The sequence below is a fragment of the Salvelinus fontinalis genome, unplaced genomic scaffold (assembly GCF_029448725.1).
Source record: "Salvelinus fontinalis isolate EN_2023a unplaced genomic scaffold, ASM2944872v1 scaffold_0124, whole genome shotgun sequence".
Lineage (NCBI taxonomy): Eukaryota > Metazoa > Chordata > Actinopteri > Salmoniformes > Salmonidae > Salvelinus > Salvelinus fontinalis.
The window spans coordinates 304,950-328,441 of record NW_026600333.1 but is presented as its reverse complement, the minus strand read 5'-3'; the positions used below and the strand labels follow the sequence as shown (position 1 = coordinate 328,441).

At 38.5% G+C, this 23,492-nt stretch overlaps 1 protein-coding gene across 44 annotated transcripts in view; it reads left to right on the top strand.

Annotated features, from left to right (window-relative positions):
• LOC129843353 (islet cell autoantigen 1-like protein) overlaps positions 1–23,492 on the top strand; it is a 112,378-nt gene that overhangs the window by 48,892 nt on the left and 39,994 nt on the right. For all 44 annotated transcript variants that reach the window (XM_055912050.1, XM_055912037.1, XM_055912033.1 and 41 more), the window contains 3 exons: positions 127–225; positions 5,331–5,410; positions 10,468–10,511. In XM_055912050.1, coding sequence (XP_055768025.1) covers positions 127–225; positions 5,331–5,410; positions 10,468–10,511 — 223 coding nt within the window. The remainder of the gene's footprint in view (positions 1–126; positions 226–5,330; positions 5,411–10,467; positions 10,512–23,492) is intronic.

The following is a 23,492-nucleotide window of genomic DNA, read 5'->3' as shown; positions in this document are numbered from 1 at the left end:
GTGTCGTTGCATAGTAGCGGTCTGTGTGTCGTTGCATAGTAGCGGTCTGTGTGTCGTAGCATAGTAGCGGTCTGTGTGTCGTTGCATAGTAGCGGTGTGAGTTAATGTGGTACAGTCTCTTTCCAGATCACCCTCCTCCAGTTCTGGGAGAGGACAGCCGATGTGATGAGTGGGATTCATGAGTCTTTTAAAGGCCTTGTCCCCTACCAGTTCACCACTCTCAAGGTACGTGTGGGACGGGTTGCACGTACATTACAGGTGTGTTTGTTTTGTTTCCAGTGTGTTGTAACAGTAGATGGTGTGTGTGTGTGTGTTTTGCTTCCAGTGTGTTGTAACAGTAGATGGGGTGTGTGTGTTTTGTTTCCAGTGTGTTGTAACAGTAGATGGGGTGTGTGTGTGTGTTTTGTTTCCAGTGTGTTGTAACAGTAGATGGTGTGTGTGTGTGTTTTGCTTCCAGTGTGTTGTAACAGTAGATGGGGTGTGTGTGTGTGTTTTGTTTCCAGTGTGTTGTAACAGTAGATGGTGTGTGTGTGTGTGTGTGTGTGTGTGTGTGTGTGTGTTTTGCTTCCAGTGTGTTGTAACAGTAGATGGGGTGTGTGTGTGGGTGTGTGTTTTGCTTCCAGTGTGTTGTAACAGTAGATGGGGTGTGTGTGTGTTTTGTTTCCAGTGTGTTGTAACAGTAGATGGGGTGTGTGTGTGTGTTTTGCTTCCAGTGTGTTGTAACAGTAGATGGGGTGTGTGTGTGGGTGTGTGTTTTGCTTCCAGTGTGTTGTAACAGTAGATGGGGTGTGTGTGTGTTTTGTTTCCAGTGTGTTGTAACAGTAGATGGGGTGTGTGTGTGTGTTTTGCTTCCAGTGTGTTGTAACAGTAGATGGGGTGTGTGTGTGTTTTGTTTCCAGTGTGTTGTAACAGTAGATGGGGTGTGTGTGTGTTTTGCTTCCAGTGTGTTGTAACAGTAGATGGGGTGGGTGTGTGTGTGTGTTTTGCTTCCAGTGTGTTGTAACAGTAGATGGGGTGTGTGTGTGTGTTTTGCTTCCAGTGTGTTGTAACAGTAGATGGGGTGTGTGTGTGTTTTGCTTCCAGTGTGTTGTAACAGTAGATGGGGTGTGTGTGTGTGTTTTGTTTCCAGTGTGTTGTAACAGTAGATGGTGTGTGTGTGTGTTTTGCTTCCAGTGTGTTGTAACAGTAGATGGGGTGTGTGTGTTTTGCTTCCAGTGTGTTGTAACAGTAGATGGGGTGTGTGTGTGTTTTGCTTCCAGTGTGTTGTAACAGTAGATGGGGTGTGTGTGTGTTTTGTTTCCAGTGTGTTGTAACAGTAGATGGGGTGTGTGTGTGTTTTGCTTCCAGTGTGTTGTAACAGTAGATGGGGTGTGTGTGTGTTTTGCTTCCAGTGTGTTGTAACAGTAGATGGGGTGTGTGTGTGTGTGTGTGTGTTTTGTTTCCAGTGTGTTGTAACAGTAGATGGTGTGTGTGTGTGTTTTGTTTCCAGTGTGTTGTAACAGTAGATGGGGTGTGTGTGTGTGTTTTGCCTCCAGTGTGTTGTAACAGTAGATGGGGTGTGTGTGTGTTTTGTTTCCAGTGTGTTGTAACAGTAGATGGTGTGTGTGTGTGTTTTGTTTCCAGTGTGTTGTAACAGTAGATGGGGTGTGTGTTTGTTTTGCTTCCAGTGTGTTGTAACAGTAGATGGGGTGTGTGTGTGTGTTTTGTTTCCAGTGTGTTGTAACAGTAGATGGGGTGTGTGTTTTGTTTCCAGTGTGTTGTAACAGTAGATGGGGTGTGTGTGTGTGTTTTGTTTCCAGTGTGTTGTAACAGTAGATGGGGTGTGTGTTTTGCTTCCAGTGTGTTGTAACAGTAGATGGGGTGTGTGTGTGTGTTTTGTTTCCAGTGTGTTGTAACAGTAGATGGGGTGTGTGTTTGTTTTGCTTCCAGTGTGTTGTAACAGTAGATGGGGTGTGTGTGTGTTTTGCTTCCAGTGTGTTGTAACAGTAGATGGGGTGGGTGTGTGTTTTGCTTCCAGTGTGTTGTAACAGTAGATGGGGTGTGTGTGTGTGTTTTGTTTCCAGTGTGTTGTAACAGTAGATGGGGTGTGTGTGTGTGTGTGTGTTTTGTTTCCAGTGTGTTGTAACAGTAGATGGGGTGTGTGTGTGTGTTTTGTTTCCAGTGTGTTGTAACAGTAGATGGGGTGTGTGTGTGTGTGTTTTGCTTCCAGTGTGTTGTAACAGTAGATGGGGTGTGTGTGTGTGTTTTGTTTCCAGTGTGTTGTAACAGTAGATGGGGTGTGTGTGTGTGTTTTGTTTCCAGTGTGTTGTAACAGTAGATGGGGTGTGTGTGTGTGTTTTGTTTCCAGTGTGTTGTAACAGTAGATGGGGTGTGTGTGTTTGTTTTGCTTCCAGTGTGTTGTAACAGTAGATGGGGTGTGTGTGTGTTTTGCTTCCAGTGTGTTGTAACAGTAGATGGGGTGTGTGTGTGTTTCCAGTGTGTTGTAACAGTAGATGGGGTGTGTTTTGTTTCCAGTGTGTTGTAACAGTAGATGGGGTGTGTGTGTGTTTTGCTTCCAGTGTGTTGTAACAGTAGATGGGGTGTGTGTGTTTTGCTTCCAGTGTGTTGTAACAGTAGATGGGGTGTGTGTGTGTGTGTTTTGTTTCCAGTGTGTTGTAACAGTAGATGGGGTGTGTGTGTGTTTTGCTTCCAGTGTGTTGTAACAGTAGATGGGGTGTGTGTGTTTTGCTTCCAGTGTGTTGTAACAGTAGATGGGGTGTGTGTGTGTTTTGCTTCCAGTGTGTTGTAACAGTAGATGGGGTGTGTGTGTGTGTTTTGTTTCCAGTGTGTTGTAACAGTAGATGGGGTGTGTGTGTGTGTTTTGTTTCCAGTGTGTTGTAACAGTAGATGGGGGGGGTGTGTGTTTTGTTTCCAGTGTGTTGTAACAGTAGATGGTGTGTGTGTGTGTGTTTTGTTTCCAGTGTGTTGTAACAGTAGATGGGGTGTGTGTGTGTGTTTTGCTTCCAGTGTGTTGTAACAGTAGATGGTGTGTGTGTGTGTTTTGCTTCCAGTGTGTTGTAACAGTAGATGGTGTGTGTGTGTGTGTTTGTTTTGTTTCCAGTGTGTTGTAACAGTAGATGGGGTGTGTGTGTGTTTTGTTTCCAGTGTGTTGTAACAGTAGATGGGGTGTGTGTGTGTGTGTGTTTTGCTTCCAGTGTGTTGTAACAGTAGATGGTGTGTGTGTGTGTGTTTTGCTTCCAGTGTGTTGTAACAGTAGATGGTGTGTGTGTGTGTGTTTTGTTTCCAGTGTGTTGTAACAGTAGATGGGGTGTGTGTGTGTGTGTGTGTTTTGTTTCCAGTGTGTTGTAACAGTAGATGGTGTGTGTGTGTGTGTTTTGCTTCCAGTGTGTTGTAACAGTAGATGGGGTGTGTGTGTTTTGCTTCCAGTGTGTTGTAACAGTAGATGGTGTGTGTGTGTTTTGCTTCCAGTGTGTTGTAACAGTAGATGGTGTGTGTGTGTGTGTTTTGCTTCCAGTGTGTTGTAACAGTAGATGGGGTGTGTGTGTGTTTTGCTTCCAGTGTGTTGTAACAGTAGATGGTGTGTGTGTGTGTTTTGTTTCCAGTGTGTTGTAACAGTAGATGGGGGGGGTGTGTGTTTTGTTTCCAGTGTGTTGTAACAGTAGATGGGGTGTGTGTGTGTTTTGTTTCCAGTGTGTTGTAACAGTAGATGGGGTGTGTGTGTGTGTTTTGTTTCCAGTGTGTTGTAACAGTAGATGGGGGGGGTGTGTGTTTTGTTTCCAGTGTGTTGTAACAGTAGATGGGGTGTGTGTTTTGTTTCCAGTGTGTTGTAACAGTAGATGGGGTGTGTGTGTGTGTGTTTTGTTTCCAGTGTGTTGTAACAGTAGATGGGGTGTGTGTTTTGTTTCCAGTGTGTTGTAACAGTAGATGGGGTGTGTGGGTGTGTGTTTTGCTTCCAGTGTGTTGTAACAGTAGATGGGGTGTGTGTGTGTGTTTTGTTTCCAGTGTGTTGTAACAGTAGATGGGGTGTGTGTTTTGTTTCCAGTGTGTTGTAACAGTAGATGGGGTGTGTGTGTTTTGTTTCCAGTGTGTTGTAACAGTAGATGGGGTGTGTGTGTGTGTGTTTTGTTTCCAGTGTGTTGTAACAGTAGATGGGGTGTGTGTGTGTTTTGCTTCCAGTGTGTTGTAACAGTAGATGGGGTGTGTGTGTGTTTTGCTTCCAGTGTGTTGTAACAGTAGATGGGGTGTGTGTGTGTTTTGTTTCCAGTGTGTTGTAACAGTAGATGGGGTGTGTGTGTGTGTGTTTTGTTTCCAGTGTGTTGTAACAGTAGATGGTGTGTGTGTGTTTTGTTTCCAGTGTGTTGTAACAGTAGATGGGGTGTGTGTGTGTGTGTTTTGCTTCCAGTGTGTTGTAACAGTAGATGGGGTGTGTGTGTGTTTTGTTTCCAGTGTGTTGTAACAGTAGATGGGGTGTGTGTGTGTTTTGCTTCCAGTGTGTTGTAACAGTAGATGGTGTGTGTGTGTTTTGTTTCCAGTGTGTTGTAACAGTAGATGGGGTGTGTGTGTGTTTTGTTTCCAGTGTGTTGTAACAGTAGATGGGGTGTGTGTGTTTTGCTTCCAGTGTGTTGTAACAGTAGATGGGGTGTGTGTTTGTTTTGCCTCCAGTGTGTTGTAACAGTAGATGGTGTGTGTGTGTGTGTTTTGCTTCCAGTGTGTTGTAACAGTAGATGGGGTGTGTGTGTGTGTTTTGCTTCCAGTGTGTTGTAACAGTAGATGGGGTGTGTGTGTGTGTTTTGCTTCCAGTGTGTTGTAACAGTAGATGGGGTGTGTGTGTGTGTGTTTTGCTTCCAGTGTGTTGTAACAGTAGATGGGGTGTGTGTGTGTGTGTGTGTGTGTTTTGTTTCCAGTGTGTTGTAACAGTAGATGGGGTGTGTGTGTGTTTTGCTTCCAGTGTGTTGTAACAGTAGATGGGGTGTGTGTGTGTTTTGCTTCCAGTGTGTTGTAACAGTAGATGGGGTGTGTGTGTTTTGCTTCCAGTGTGTTGTAACAGTAGATGGGGTGTGTGTGTGTGTTTTGCTTCCAGTGTGTTGTAACAGTAGATGGGGTGTGTGTGTGTGTTTTGCTTCCAGTGTGTTGTAACAGTAGATGGGGTGTGTGTTTTGCTTCCAGTGTGTTGTAACAGTAGATGGGGTGTGTGTTTTGTTTCCAGTGTGTTGTAACAGTAGATGGGGTGTGTGTGTGTGTTTTGCTTCCAGTGTGTTGTAACAGTAGATGGTGTGTGTGTGTGTGTTTTGCTTCCAGTGTGTTGTAACCGTAGGTGTGTGTGTTGTCAGGACCTCCGGGACCCTCTGGAGCAGCTGACAGATTTAGAGAACCAGGACCAGAACAAAGAGAAGGCCATAAAGAGTAACAGGTGAGAACATCCTAGTTCAAGACAACCTGGGATAAAACCAGGTGATAAAAAGTTTATATTTGTGACGCGCTGCAGCCAATGGGTGTGATGTAAGGGTAGGACTCCTCCACTTTAGACCAAGAAGCCTTCATGTTCGCAGCATTGTCTGTCACCAGTGCAAATACCTTCTGTGGTCCAAGGTCATTGATGACTGCCTTCAGCTCATCTGCAATGTAGAGACCGGTGTGTCTGTTCTCCCTTGTGTCTGTGCTCTTGTAGAATACTGGTTGAGGGGTGGACATGATGTAGTTCATTATTCCTTGCCCACGAACATTCGACCACCCATCAGAGATAAATGCAATACAGTCTGCTTTCTCTATGATTTGCTTGACCTTCACTTGAACTCTGCATCTACCAAATTAGTAGATAAAGCATGTCTGGTTGGAGGGGTGTATGCTGGGAGAAGAACATTCAGAAATCTCTTCCAATACACATTGCCTGTGAGCACCAGAGGTGAACCAGTTGAATACACAGCTCGAGCAAAACATTCATCATCATTTCTCTGACTACGTTCCTCCATGGAGTCATAAACACTTTGGATTCCAGGAGGACCATGAGCTGTTGCTATCGATAAGGTGTCTCATTCATCCCTTTCACCTCGAATAGAAGTAGAGGGACTTTTGTCAGAGGTTGCTTGTTGTGAGCGCTGAGGGAACTTTATGCACTTGGCCAGATGACTCTGCATCTTTGTTGCATTCTTCACATATGATTTGGCACATTATTTGCGAATGTACACAGCTTTTCCTTCTACATTAGCTACAGTGAAATGTCTCCACACATCAGAGAGCCCGTGGCATTTTCCTGTAAAGATTAGAGAAAAAAAGAGTAAAAAATAAATCAAATACAATTCCATGTACAGATAAATAGTTAAGCAGTTAGATTAAACAACTCTTTTGTAAGATACAAACATGTATGGAAACAGGTGAATTAACACTCCTCAGTTAAGCAGGCTCAAGCAAAAATCATGTATGTCATATAAAATATATTCACCCCACCCAGTATTGTAATACAACTCACCAGAAAGCATGTAGTCCTTGGCTCAGACAGTGTAGTAGTGTGGGCTCAATAGCATCTCATTAGTGTGCAAGATCCTGAGAATCAGCTGTACATGTGATGGAAGAATGCACTGTGCATGCAGAGGGTTGCAATTCCATTGAATTGGGGATTAGTTTAACCAAAATATGCCACAAGACCTAGAATTGCCATATGTGTATCCCACAAAAGAAGGTTCACTGTTAACTAAGCTAACTTTTTTGATGAAATTAAGCAAAATTCCCCAAATTCCTGGGCTCAACTTCCCATGGAAAACTTCCCTAAAAATTCAGGAAATTTACCAGAAAGTTCTGACCCTTTCCAAACCTAGCTCTGACACTTCCCCACCAGACATGCCACCAGGGGGCTTTTCACAGTCCCCAAATACAGAACAAATTCAACAAAGCGTACAGTATTAATATAGAGCCATTATTGCATAGAACTTCCTTCCATCTCATATTGCTCAAATGAACAGCAAACCTGATTTAAAAAAAACAGATAAGCGACATCTCACGACCCAACATCTCTCCCCTATTGAACCTAGATATTTTATGTTGATCAGACCCAACATCTCTCCCCTATTGAACCTAGATATTTTATGTTGATCAGACCCAACATCTCTCCCCTATTGAACCTAGATATTTTATGTTGATCAGACCCAACATCTCTCCCCTATTGAACCTAGATATTTTATGTTGATCAGACCCAACATCTCTCCCCTATTGAACCTAGATATTTTATGTTGATCAGACCCAACATCTCTCCCCTATTGAACCTAGATATTTTATGTATGTAGGCTATGTGTGCTGTTTTTACATTTACTAAAAATATAAACGCAACATGATTTTAATGAGGTACAGTCAATTTAAATAAATTCATTAGGCTCTAATCTATGGATTTCACATGACTGGGAATACAGATATGCATCTGTTGGTCACAGATGGGGTTTTTAAAAGTTGTGGCCTGGAATAGAAAACCAGTCAGTATCTGGTGTGACCACCATTTGCCTCATGCAGCGAGACACATCTCCTTCACATAGAGTTGATCAGGCTGTATCTGGTGTGACCACCATTTGCCTCATGAAAACCAGTCAGTATCTGGTGTGACCACCATTTGCCTCATGCAGACACATCTCCTTCACATAGAGTTGATCAGGCTGCTAATTGTGGCCTGTGGAATGTTGTCCCACTCCTCTTCAATGGCTGTGCCAAGTTGCTGGATATTGGCGGAAACTGGAACATTCTGTCGTACACGTTGATCCAGAGTATCCCAAACATGCTCAATGGGTGACATGTCTGGTGAGTACGCAGGCCTTGCAAGAACTGGGACATTTTCAGCTTCCAGGAATTGTGTATAGATCCTTGTGACATGAGGCCTTGTATTATCATGCTGAAACATGAGGTGATGGTGGCGGATGAATGGCACGACAATGGGCCTCAGGAACTCGTCACGGTATCTCTGTGCATTCAAATTGCCATCAATAAAGTGTAATTGTGTTCATTGTCTGTAGCTTATGCCTGCCAATACCATAACCCCACCGCCACCATGGGGCACTCCGTTCACAGAGTTGACATCAGCAAATCGCTTGTCCACACGATGCCATACTGGTATCCGCACTTCTCCAGCGTGCCATTGGCTATCGAGGGTGAGCATTTTCCCACTGATGTCGGTGACGACGAACTGAAGTCGGGTCAAGACCCTGGTGAGGACGACGAGCACGCAGAGGAGCTTCTCTGAGACGGTTTCTGACCGTTTGTGCTGAAATTCTTCAGTTGTGCAAACCCTCAGTTTCATCAGCTGTCCTGGTGGCTGGTCTCAGACAAACCCTCAGCTTCATCAGCTGTCTGGGTGGCTGGTCTCAGACAAACCCTCAGTTTCATCAGCTGTCTGGGTGGCTGGTCTCAGACAAACCCTCAGTTTCATCAGCTGTCCTGGTGGCTGGTCTCAGACAAACCCTCAGTTTCATCAGCTGTCCTGGTGGCTGGTCTCAGACAAACCCTCAGTTTCATCAGCTGTCCAGGTGGCTGGTCTCAGACAAACCCTCAGTTTCATCAGCTGTCCTGGTGGCTGGTCTCAGACAAACCCTCAGTTTCATCAGCTGTCCTGGTGGCTGGTCTCAGACAAACCCTCAGTTTCATCAGCTGTCCTGGTGGCTGGTCTCAGACAAACCCTCAGTTTCATCAGCTGTCCAGGTGGCTGGTCTCAGACAAACCCTCAGTTTCATCAGCTGTCCAGGTGGCTGGTCTCAGACAAACCCTCAGTTTCATCAGCTGTCCAGGTGGCTGGTCTCAGACAAACCCTCAGTTTCATCAGCTGTCCAGGTGGCTGGTCTCAGACAAACCCTCAGTTTCATCAACTGTCCTGGTGGCTGGTCTCAGACAAACCCTCAGTTTCATCAGCTGTCCTGGTGGCTGGTCTCAGACAAACCCTCAGTTTCATCAGCTGTCCAGGTGGCTGGTCTCAGACAAACCCTCAGTTTCATCAGCTGTCCTGGTGGCTGGTCTCAGACAAACCCTCAGTTTCATCAGCTGTCCTGGTGGCTGGTCTCAGACAAACCCTCAGTTTCATCAGCTGTCCTGGTGGCTGGTCTCAGACAAACCCTCAGTTTCATCAGCTGTCCTGGTGGCTGGTCTCAGACAAACCCTCAGTTTCATCAACTGTCCTGGTGGCTGGTCTCAGACAAACCCTCAGTTTCATCAGCTGTCCTGGTGGCTGGTCTCAGACAAACCCTCAGTTTCATCAGCTGTCCTGGTGGCTGGTCTCAGACAAACCCTCAGTTTCATCAACTGTCCTGGTGGCTGGTCTCAGACAAACCCTCAGTTTCATCAGCTGTCCTGGTGGCTGGTCTCAGACAAACCCTCAGTTTCATCAGCTGTCCTGGTGGCTGGTCTCAGACAAACCCTCAGTTTCATCAGCTGTCCTGGTGGCTGGTCTCAGACAAACCCTCAGTTTCATCAGCTGTCTGGGTGGCTGGTCTCAGACAAACCCTCAGTTTCATCAGCTGTCCTGGTGGCTGGTCTCAGACAAACCCTCAGTTTCATCAGCTGTCTGGGTGGCTGGTCTCAGACAAACCCTCAGTTTCATCAGCTGTCTGGGTGGCTGGTCTCAGACAAACCCTCAGTTTCATCAGCTGTCTGGGTGGCTGGTCTCAGACGATCCCGCAGGTGAAGATGCCGGATGTAGAGGTCCTGGGCTGGAGTGGTTACACGTGGTCTGCGTTTTTTGAGGCCAGTTAGACGTACTTGCAAGTTCTCTGAAACAACGTTGAGAAACGTTTATGGCAGAGAAATTAATATTCAATCGGTGGATAGTCCTGCAGTCGGCATGCCAACGCTCCCTAAAAGAAAATTACATCTGTGGCATTGTGTTGTGTGACAAAACTGCACATTTTAGAGTGGCCTTTTATTGGCCCCAGCACAAGGTGCATCTGTGTAATGATCGGGCTGTTTAATCAGCTTCTTGATATTCCACACCTGTCAGGTGGATGGATTATCTTGACAAAGGAGAAATACTCACTATCAGGGATATAAACAAATTTGGGCACAAAATTGGAGAGAAGGAAGCTTTTTGTGCATATGGAAAATGTGCGGGATCTTTTATTTCAGCTCATGAAACTTATATTTTGGTTCAGTATTTTTTTGTTCAGTGTAGTTCTGTCCTTGAGCTCTTCTTGTTTATTAATGTTCTCATGTCATGTTTTGTGTAAACCCCAGGAAGAGTAGCTGCTGCTTTCAGCTAATGGGGATCCTGATAAAATACCAAACATATCCTTTCTCTCCTCTCAGTCTGGTCTCCCTTTCAGCTAATGGGGATCCTGATAAAATACCAAACATATCCTTTCTCTGCTCTCAGTCTGGTCTCCCTTTCAGCTAATGGGGATCCTGATAAAATACCAAACATATCCTTTCTCTCCTCTCAGTCTGGTCTCCCTTTCAGCTAATGGGGATCCTAATAAAATACCAAACATATCCTTTCTCTCCTCTCAGTCTGGTCTCCCTGGATGAAGAGAAGCCATCAGAATCAGCCTTTGGTACGTACTGACCCCTACTGACCCCTACTGACCCCTACTGACCTCTACTGAACTCTACTGACCCCTACTGACCCCTACTGACCCCTACTGACCTCTACTGACCTCTACTGACCTCTACTGACCCCTACTGACCTCTACTGACCCCTACTGACCCCTACTGGGCTAGATATACTATAACATTACATTATATACTGACCCCTACTGACCCCTGCTGACCTCTACTGACCCCTACTGACTCCTACTGACCCCTACTGACCTCTACTGACCCCTACTGACCCCTACTGACCTCTACTGACCCCTACTGACCCCTACTGACCCCTACTGGGTTAGATATACTATAACATTACATTATATACTGACCCCTACTGGACTAGATATACTATAACATTACATTATATACTGACCCCTACTGGACTAGATATACTATAACATTACATTATATACTGACCCCTACTGGACTAGATATACTATAACATTACATTATGTACTGACCCCTACTGACCTCTACTGACCCCTACTGACCCCTACTGGACTAGATATACTATAACATTACATTATATACTGACCCCTACTGACCCCTACTGGACTAGATATACTATAACATTACATTATATACTGACCCCTACTGACCCCTACTGGACTAGATATACTATAACATTACATTATATACTGACCCCTACTGACTCCTACTTGGCTAGATATACTATAACATTACATACTGACCCCTACTGGACTAGATATACTATAACATTACATTATATACTGACCCCTACTGGGCTAGATATACTATAACATTACATTATATACTGACCCCTACTGGACTAGATATACTATAACATTACATTATATACTGACCCCTACTGGACTAGATATACTATAACATTACATTATATACTGACCCCTACTGGACTAGATATACTATAACATTACATTATATACTGACCCCTACTGACCCCTACTGGACTAGATATACTATAACATTACATTATATACTGACCCCTACTGGACTAGATATACTATAACATTACATTATATACTGACCCCTACTGGGCTAGATATACTATAACATTACATACTGACCCCTACTGGACTAGATATACTATAACATTACATTATATACTGACCCCTACTGGACTAGATATACCATAACATTACATTATATACTGACCCCTACTGGACTAGATATACTATAACATTACATTATATACTGACCCCTACTGGACTAGATATACTATAACATTACATTATATACTGACCTCTACTGGACTAGATATACTATAACATTACATTATATACTGACCCCTACTGGACTAGATATACTATAACATTACATTATATACTGACCCCTACTGGACTAGATATACTATAACATTACATTATATACTGACCCCTACTGGACTAGATATACTATAACATTACATGATATACTGACCCCTACTGGACTAGATATGCTATAACATTACATTATATACTGACCCCTACTGTTCTAGATATACTATAACATTACATTATATACTGACCCCTACTGGACTAGATATACTATAACATTACATTATATACTGACCCCTACTGGACTAGATATACTATAACATTACATTATATACTGACCCCTACTGGACTAGATATACTATAACATTACATTATATACTGACCCCTACTTGACTAGATATACTATAACATTACATTATATACTGACCCCTACTGGACTAGATATACTATAACATTACATTATATACTGACCCCTACTGGGTTAGATATACTATAACATTACATTATATACTGACCCCTACTGGACTAGATATACTATAACATTACATTATATACTGACCCCTACTGGACTAGATATACTATAACATTACATTATATACTGACCCCTACTGGACTAGATATACTATAACATTACATTACATTATATACTGACCCCTACTGGGCTAGATATACTATAACATTACATTATATACTGACCCCTACTGGGTTAGATATACTATAACATTACATTATATACTGACCTCTACTGGACTAGATATACTATAACATTACATTATATACTGACCCCTACTGGACTAGATATACTATAACATTACATTATATACTGACCCCTACTGGGTTAGATATACTATAACATTACATTATATACTGACCCCTACTGGACTAGATATACTATAACATTACATTATATACTGACCCCTACTGGACTAGATATACTATAACATTACATTATATACTGACCCCTACTGGACTAGATATACTATAACATTACATTATATACTGACCCCTACTGGACTAGATATACTATAACATTACATTATATACTGACCCCTACTGGGTTAGATATACTATAACATTACATTATATACTGACCCCTACTGGACTAGATATACTATAACATTACATTACATTATATACTGACCCCTACTGGGCTAGATATACTATAACATTACATTATATACTGACCCCTACTGGGTTAGATATACTATAACATTACATTATATACTGACCCCTACTGACCCCTACTGGACTAGATATACTATAACATTACATTATATACTGACCCCTACTGGACTAGATATACTATAACATTACATTATATACTGACCCCTACTGACCCCTACTGGACTAGATATACTATAACATTACATTATATACTGACCCCTACTGGACTAGATATACTATAACATTACATTATATACTGACCCCTACTGGACTAGATATACTATAACATTACATTATATACTGACCCCTACTGGACTAGATATACTATAACATTACATTATATACTGACCCCTACTGGGTTAGATATACTATAACATTACATTATATACTGACCCCTACTGGACTAGATATACTATAACATTACATTATATACTGACCCCTACTGGACTAGATATACTATAACATTACATTATATACTGACCCCTACTGGACTAGATATACTATAACATTACATTATATACTGACCCCTACTGGGCTAGATATACTATAACATTACATTATATACTGACCCCTACTGGGCTAGATATACTATAACATTACATTATATACTGACCCCTACTGGACTAGATATACTATAACATTACATTATATACTGACCCCTACTGGACTAGATATACTATAACATTACATTATATACTGACCCCTACTGGGCTAGATATACTATAACATTACATTATATACTGACCCCTACTGGACTAGATATACTATAACATTACATTATATACTGACCCCTACTGGACTAGATATACTATAACATTACATTATATACTGACCCCTACTGGACTAGATATACTATAACATTACATTATATACTGACCCCTACTGGACTAGATATACTATAACATTACATTATATACTGACCCCTACTGGGTTAGATATACTATAACATTACATTATATACTGACCCCTACTGGACTAGATATACTATAACATTACATTATATACTGACCCCTACTGGACTAGATATACTATAACATTACATTATATACTGACCCCTACTGGACTAGATATACTATAACATTACATTACATTATATACTGACCCCTACTGGGCTAGATATACTATAACATTACATTATATACTGACCCCTACTGGGCTAGATATACTATAACATTACATTATATACTGACCCCTACTGACCCCTACTGGACTAGATATACTATAACATTACATTATATACTGACCCCTACTGGACTAGATATACTATAACATTACATTATATACTGACCCCTACTGACCCCTACTGGACTAGATATACTATAACATTACATTATATACTGACCCCTACTGGACTAGATATACTATAACATTACATTATATACTGACCCCTACTGGACTAGATATACTATAACATTACATTATATACTGACCCCTACTGGACTAGATATACTATAACATTACATTATATACTGACCCCTACTGGGCTAGATATACTATAACATTACATTATATACTGACCCCTACTGGACTAGATATACTATAACATTACATTATATACTGACCCCTACTGGACTAGATATACTATAACATTACATTATATACTGACCCCTACTGGACTAGATATACTATAACATTACATTATATACTGACCCCTACTGACCCTACTGGCTAGATATACTATAACATTACATATACTGACCCCTACTGGACTAGATATACTATAACATTACATTATATACTGACCCCTACTGGACTAGATATACTATAACATTACATTATATACTGACCCCTACTGGGCTAGATATACTATAACATTACATTATATACTGACCCCTACTGGGCTAGATATACTATAACATTACATTATATACTGACCCCTACTGGACTAGATATACTATAACATTACATTATATACTGACCCCTACTGGACTAGATATACTATAACATTACATTATATACTGACCCCTACTGGACTAGATATACTATAACATTACATTATATACTGACCCCTACTGACCCCTACTGGACTAGATATACTATAACATTACATTATATACTGACCCCTACTGGACTAGATATACTATAACATTACATTATATACTGACCCCTACTGGACTAGATATACTATAACATTACATTATATACTGACCCCTACTGGACTAGATATACTATAACATTACATTATATACTGACCCCTACTGGACTAGATATACTATAACATTACATTATATACTGACCCCTACTGGACTAGATATACTATAACATTACATTATATACTGACCCCTACTGGACTAGATATACTATAACATTACATTATATACTGACCCCTACTGGACTAGATATACTATAACATTACATTATATACTGACCCCTACTGGACTAGATATACTATAACATTACATTATATACTGACCCCTACTGGACTAGATATACTATAACATTACATTATATACTGACCCCTACTGGACTAGATATACTATAACATTACATTATATACTGACCCCTACTGGACTAGATATACTATAACATTACATTATATACTGACCCCTACTGGACTAGATATACTATAACATTACATTATATACTGACCCCTACTGGACTAGATATACTATAACATTACATTATATACTGACCCCTACTGGACTAGATATACTATAACATTACATTATATACTGACCCCTACTGGACTAGATATACTATAACATTACATTATATACTGACCCCTACTGGGCTAGATATACTATAACATTACATTATATACTGACCCCTACTGGACTAGATATACTATAACATTACATTATATACTGACCCCTACTGGACTAGATATACTATAACATTACATTATATACTGACCCCTACTGGACTAGATATACTATAACATTACATTATATACTGACCCCTACTGGACTAGATATACTATAACATTACATTATATACTGACCCCTACTGGACTAGATATACTATAACATTACATTATATACTGACCCCTACTGGACTAGATATACTATAACATTACATTATATACTGACCCCTACTGGACTAGATATACTATAACATTACATTATATACTGACCCCTACTGGACTAGATATACTATAACATTACATTATATACTGACCCCTACTGGACTAGATATACTATAACATTACATTATATACTGACCCCTACTGACCCCTACTGGTAGATATACTATAACATTACATTATATACTGACCCCTACTGACCCTACTGGACTAGATATACTATAACATTACATTATATACTGACCCCTACTGGACTAGATATACTATAACATTACATTATATACTGACCCCTACTGGACTAGATATACTATAACATTACATTATATACTGACCCCTACTGGACTAGATATACTATAACATTACATTATATACTGACCCCTACTGGGCTAGATATACTATAACATTACATTATATACTGACCCCTACTGGACTAGATATACTATAACATTACATTATATACTGACCCCTACTGGACTAGATATACTATAACATTACATTATATACTGACCCCTACTGGACTAGATATACTATAACATTACATTATATACTGACCCCTACTGGACTAGATATACTATAACATTACATTATATACTGACCCCTACTGGACTAGATATACTATAACATTACATTATATACTGACCCCTACTGGACTAGATATACTATAACATTACATTATATACTGACCCCTACTGGACTAGATATACTATAACATTACATTATATACTGACCCCTACTGGACTAGATATACTATAACATTACATTATATACTGACCCCTACTGGACTAGATATACTATAACATTACATTATATACTGACCCCTACTGGACTAGATATACTATAACATTACATTATATACTGACCCCTACTGGACTAGATATACTATAACATTACATTATATACTGACCCCTACTGGACTAGATATACTATAACATTACATTATATACTGACCCCTACTGGGCTAGATATACTATAACATTACATTATATACTGACCCCTACTGGACTAGATATACTATAACATTACATTATATACTGACCCCTACTGGACTAGATATACTATAACATTACATTATATACTGACCCCTACTGGACTAGATATACTATAACATTACATTATATACTGACCCCTACTGGACTAGATATACTATAACATTACATTATATACTGACCCCTACTGGACTAGATATACTATAACATTACATTATATACTGACCCCTACTGGACTAGATATACTATAACATTACATTATATACTGACCCCTACTGGACTAGATATACTATAACATTACATTATATACTGACCCCTACTGGACTAGATATACTATAACATTACATTATATACTGACCCCTACTGGACTAGATATACTATAACATTACATTATATACTGACCCCTACTGGACTAGATATACTATAACATTACATTATATACTGACCCCTACTGGACTAGATATACTATAACATTACATTATATACTGACCCCTACTGGACTAGATATACTATAACATTACATTATATACTGACCCCTACTGGACTAGATATACTATAACATTACATTATATACTGACCCCTACTGGACTAGATATACTATAACATTACATTATATACTGACCCCTACTGGACTAGATATACTATAACATTACATTATATACTGACCCCTACTGGACTAGATATACTATAACATTACATTATATACTGACCCCTACTGGACTAGATATACTATAACATTACATTATATACTGACCCCTACTGGACTAGATATACTATAACATTACATTATATACTGACCCCTACTGGACTAGATATACTATAACATTACATTATATACTGACCCCTACTGGACTAGATATACTATAACATTACATTATATACTGACCCCTACTGGACTAGATATACTATAACATTACATTATATACTGACCCCTACTGGACTAGATATACTATAACATTACATTATATACTGACCCCTACTGGACTAGATATACTATAACATTACATTATATACTGACCCCTACTGGGCTAGATATACTATAACATTACATTATATACTGACCCCTACTGGACTAGATATACTATAACATTACATTATATACTGACCCCTACTGGACTAGATATACTATAACATTACATTATATACTGACCCCTACTGGACTAGATATACTATAACATTACATTATATACTGACCCCTACTGGACTAGATATACTATAACATTACATTATATACTGACCCCTACTGGGCTAGATATACTATAACATTACATTATATACTGACCCCTACTGGACTAGATATACTATAACATTACATTATATACTGACCCCTACTGGACTAGATATACTATAACATTACATTATATACTGACCCCTACTGGACTAGATATACTATAACATTACATTATATACTGACCCCTACTGGGCTAGATATACTATAACATTACATTATATACTGACCCCTACTGGGCTAGATATACTATAACATTACATTATATACTGACCCCTACTGACCCCTACTGGACTAGATATACTATAACATTACATTATATACTGACCCCTACTGGACTAGATATACTATAACATTACATTATATACTGACCCCTACTGACCCCTACTGGACTAGATATACTATAACATTACATTATATACTGACCCCTACTGGACTAGATATACTATAACATTACATTATATACTGACCCCTACTGGACTAGATATACTATAACATTACATTATATACTGACCCCTACTGGACTAGATATACTATAACATTACATTATATACTGACCCCTACTGGGCTAGATATACTATAACATTACATTATATACTGACCCCTACTGGACTAGATATACTATAACATTACATTATATACTGACCCCTACTGGACTAGATATACTATAACATTACATTATATACTGACCCCTACTGGACTAGATATACTATAACATTACATTATATACTGACCCCTACTGGGCTAGATATACTATAACATTACATTATATACTGACCCCTACTGGGCTAGATATACTATAACATTACATTATATACTGACCCCTACTGGACTAGATATACTATAACATTACATTATATACTGACCCCTACTGGACTAGATATACTATAACATTACATTATATACTGACCCCTACTGGACTAGATATACTATAACATTACATTATATACTGACCCCTACTGGACTAGATATACTATAACATTACATTATATACTGACCCCTACTGGACTAGATATACTATAACATTACATTATATACTGACCCCTACTGGACTAGATATACTATAACATTACATTATATACTGACCCCTACTGGACTAGATATACTATAACATTACATTATATACTGACCCCTACTGGGCTAGATATACTATAACATTACATTATATACTGACCCCTACTGGACTAGATATACTATAACATTACATTATATACTGACCCCTACTGGACTAGATATACTATAACATTACATTATATACTGACCCCTACTGGACTAGATATACTATAACATTACATTATATACTGACCCCTACTGGGCTAGATATACTATAACATTACATTATATACTGACCCCTACTGGGCTAGATATACTATAACATTACATTATATACTGACCCCTACTGGACTAGATATACTATAACATTACATTATATACTGACCCCTACTGGACTAGATATACTATAACATTACATTATATACTGACCCCTACTGACCCCTACTGGACTAGATATACTATAACATTACATTATATACTGACCCCTACTGGACTAGATATACTATAACATTACATTATATACTGACCCCTACTGGACTAGATATACTATAACATTACATTATATACTGACCCCTACTGGACTAGATATACTATAACATTACATTATATACTGACCCCTACTGGGCTAGATATACTATAACATTACATACTGACCCCTACTGGACTAGATATACTATAACATTACATTATATACTGACCCCTACTGGACTAGATATACTATAACATTACATTATATACTGACCCCTACTGGACTAGATATACTATAACATTACATTATATACTGACCCCTACTGGACTAGATATACTATAACATTACATTATATACTGACCCCTACTGGACTAGATATACTATAACATTACATTATATACTGACCCCTACTGGACTAGATATACTATAACATTACATTATATACTGACCCCTACTGGACTAGATATACTATAACATTACATTATATACTGACCCCTACTGGACTAGATATACTATAACATTACATTATATACTGACCCCTACTGGACTAGATATACTATAACATTACATTATATACTGACCCCTACTGGACTAGATATACTATAACATTACATTATATACTGACCCCTACTGGACTAGATATACTATAACATTACATTATATACTGACCCCTACTGGACTAGATATACTATAACATTACATTATATACTGACCCCTACTGGGCTAGATATACTATAACATTACATTATATACTGACCCCTACTGGACTAGATATACTATAACATTACATTATATACTGACCCCTACTGGACTAGATATACTATAACATTACATTATATACTGACCCCTACTGGACTAGATATACTATAACATTACATTATATACTGACCCCTACTGGACTAGATATACTATAACATTACATTATATACTGACCCCTACTGGACTAGATATACTATAACATTACATTATATACTGACCCCTACTGGACTAGATATACTATAACATTACATTATATACTGACCCCTACTGGACTAGATATACTATAACATTACATTATATACTGACCCCTACTGGACTAGATATACTATAACATTACATTATATACTGACCCCTACTGGACTAGATATACTATAACATTACATTATATACTGACCCCTACTGGACTAGATATACTATAACATTACATTATATACTGACCCCTACTGGACTAGATATACTATAACATTACATTATATACTGACCCCTACTGGACTAGATATACTATAACATTACATTATATACTGACCCCTACTGGACTAGATATACTATAACATTACATTATATACTGACCCCTACTGGACTAGATATACTATAACATTACATTATATACTGACCCCTACTGGACTAGATATACTATAACATTACATTATATACTGACCCCTACTGGGCTAGATATACTATAACATTACATTATATACTGACCCCTACTGGACTAGATATACTATAACATTACATTATATACTGACCCCTACTGGACTAGATATACTATAACATTACATTATATACTGACCCCTACTGGACTAGATATACTATAACATTACATTATATACTGACCCCTACTGGACTAGATATACTATAACATTACATTATATACTGACCCCTACTGGGCTAGATATACTATAACATTACATTATATACTGACCCCTACTGGACTAGATATACTATAACATTACATTATATACTGACCCCTACTGGACTAGATATACTATAACATTACATTATATACTGACCCCTACTGGGCTAGATATACTATAACATTACATTATATACTGACCCCTACTGGACTAGATATACTATAACATTACATTATATACTGACCCCTACTGGACTAGATATACTATAACATTACATTATATACTGACCCCTACTGGACTAGATATACTATAACATTACATTATATACTGACCCCTACTGGACTAGATATACTATAACATTACATTATATACTGACCCCTACTGGGCTAGATATACTATAACATTACATTATATACTGACCCCTACTGGACTAGATATACTATAACATTACATTATATACTGACCCCTACTGGACTAGATATACTATAACATTACATTATATACTGACCCCTACTGGACTAGATATACTATAACATTACATTATATACTGACCCCTACTGGGCTAGATATACTATAACATTACATTATATACTGACCCCTACTGGGCTAGATATACTATAACATTACATTATATACTGACCCCTGACCCCTACTGGACTAGATATACTATAACATTACATTATATACTGACCCCTACTGGACTAGATATACTATAACATTACATTATATACTGACCCCTACTGACCCTACTGGACTAGATATACTATAACATTACATTATATACTGACCCCTACTGGACTAGATATACTATAACATTACATTATATACTGACCCCTACTGGACTAGATATACTATAACATTACATTATATACTGACCCCTACTGGACTAGATATACTATAACATTACATTATATACTGACCCCTACTGGGCTAGATATACTATAACATTACATTATATACTGACCCCTACTGGACTAGATATACTATAACATTACATTATATACTGACCCCTACTGGACTAGATATACTATAACATTACATTATATACTGACCCCTACTGGACTAGATATACTATAACATTACATTAATATATACTGACCCCTACTGGACTAGATATACTATAACATTACATTATATACTGACCCCTACTGGGCTAGATATACTATAACATTACATTATATACTGACCCCTACTGGGCTAGATATACTATAACATTACATTATATACTGACCCCTACTGGGCTAGATATACTATAACATTACATTATATACTGACCCCTACTGGACTAGATATACTATAACATTACATTATATACTGACCCCTACTGGACTAGATATACTATAACATTACATTATATACTGACCCCTACTGGACTAGATATACTATAACATTACATTATATACTGACCCCTACTGGACTAGATATACTATAACATTACATTATATACTGACCCCTACTGGACTAGATATACTATAACATTACATTATATACTGACCCCTACTGGGCTAGATATACTATAACATTACATTATATACTGACCCCTACTGGACTAGATATACTATAACATTACATTATATACTGACCCCTACTGGACTAGATATACTATAACATTACATTATATACTGACCCCTACTGGACTAGATATACTATAACATTACATTAATATATACTGACCCCTACTGGGCTAGATATACTATAACATTACATTATATACTGACCCCTACTGGGCTAGATATACTATAACATTACATTATATACTGACCCCTACTGGACTAGATATACTATAACATTACATTATATACTGACCCCTACTGGACTAGATATACTATAACATTACATTATATACTGACCCCTACTGGACTAGATATACTATAACATTACATTATATACTGACCCCTACTGGACTAGATATACTATAACATTACATTATATACTGACCCCTACTGGACTAGATATACTATAACATTACATTATATACTGACCCCTACTGGACTAGATATACTATAACATTACATTATATACTGACCCCTACTGGACTAGATATACTATAACATTACATTATATACTGACCCCTACTGGACTAGATATACTATAACATTACATTATATACTGACCCCTACTGGACTAGATATACTATAACATTACATTATATACTGACCCCTACTGGACTAGATATA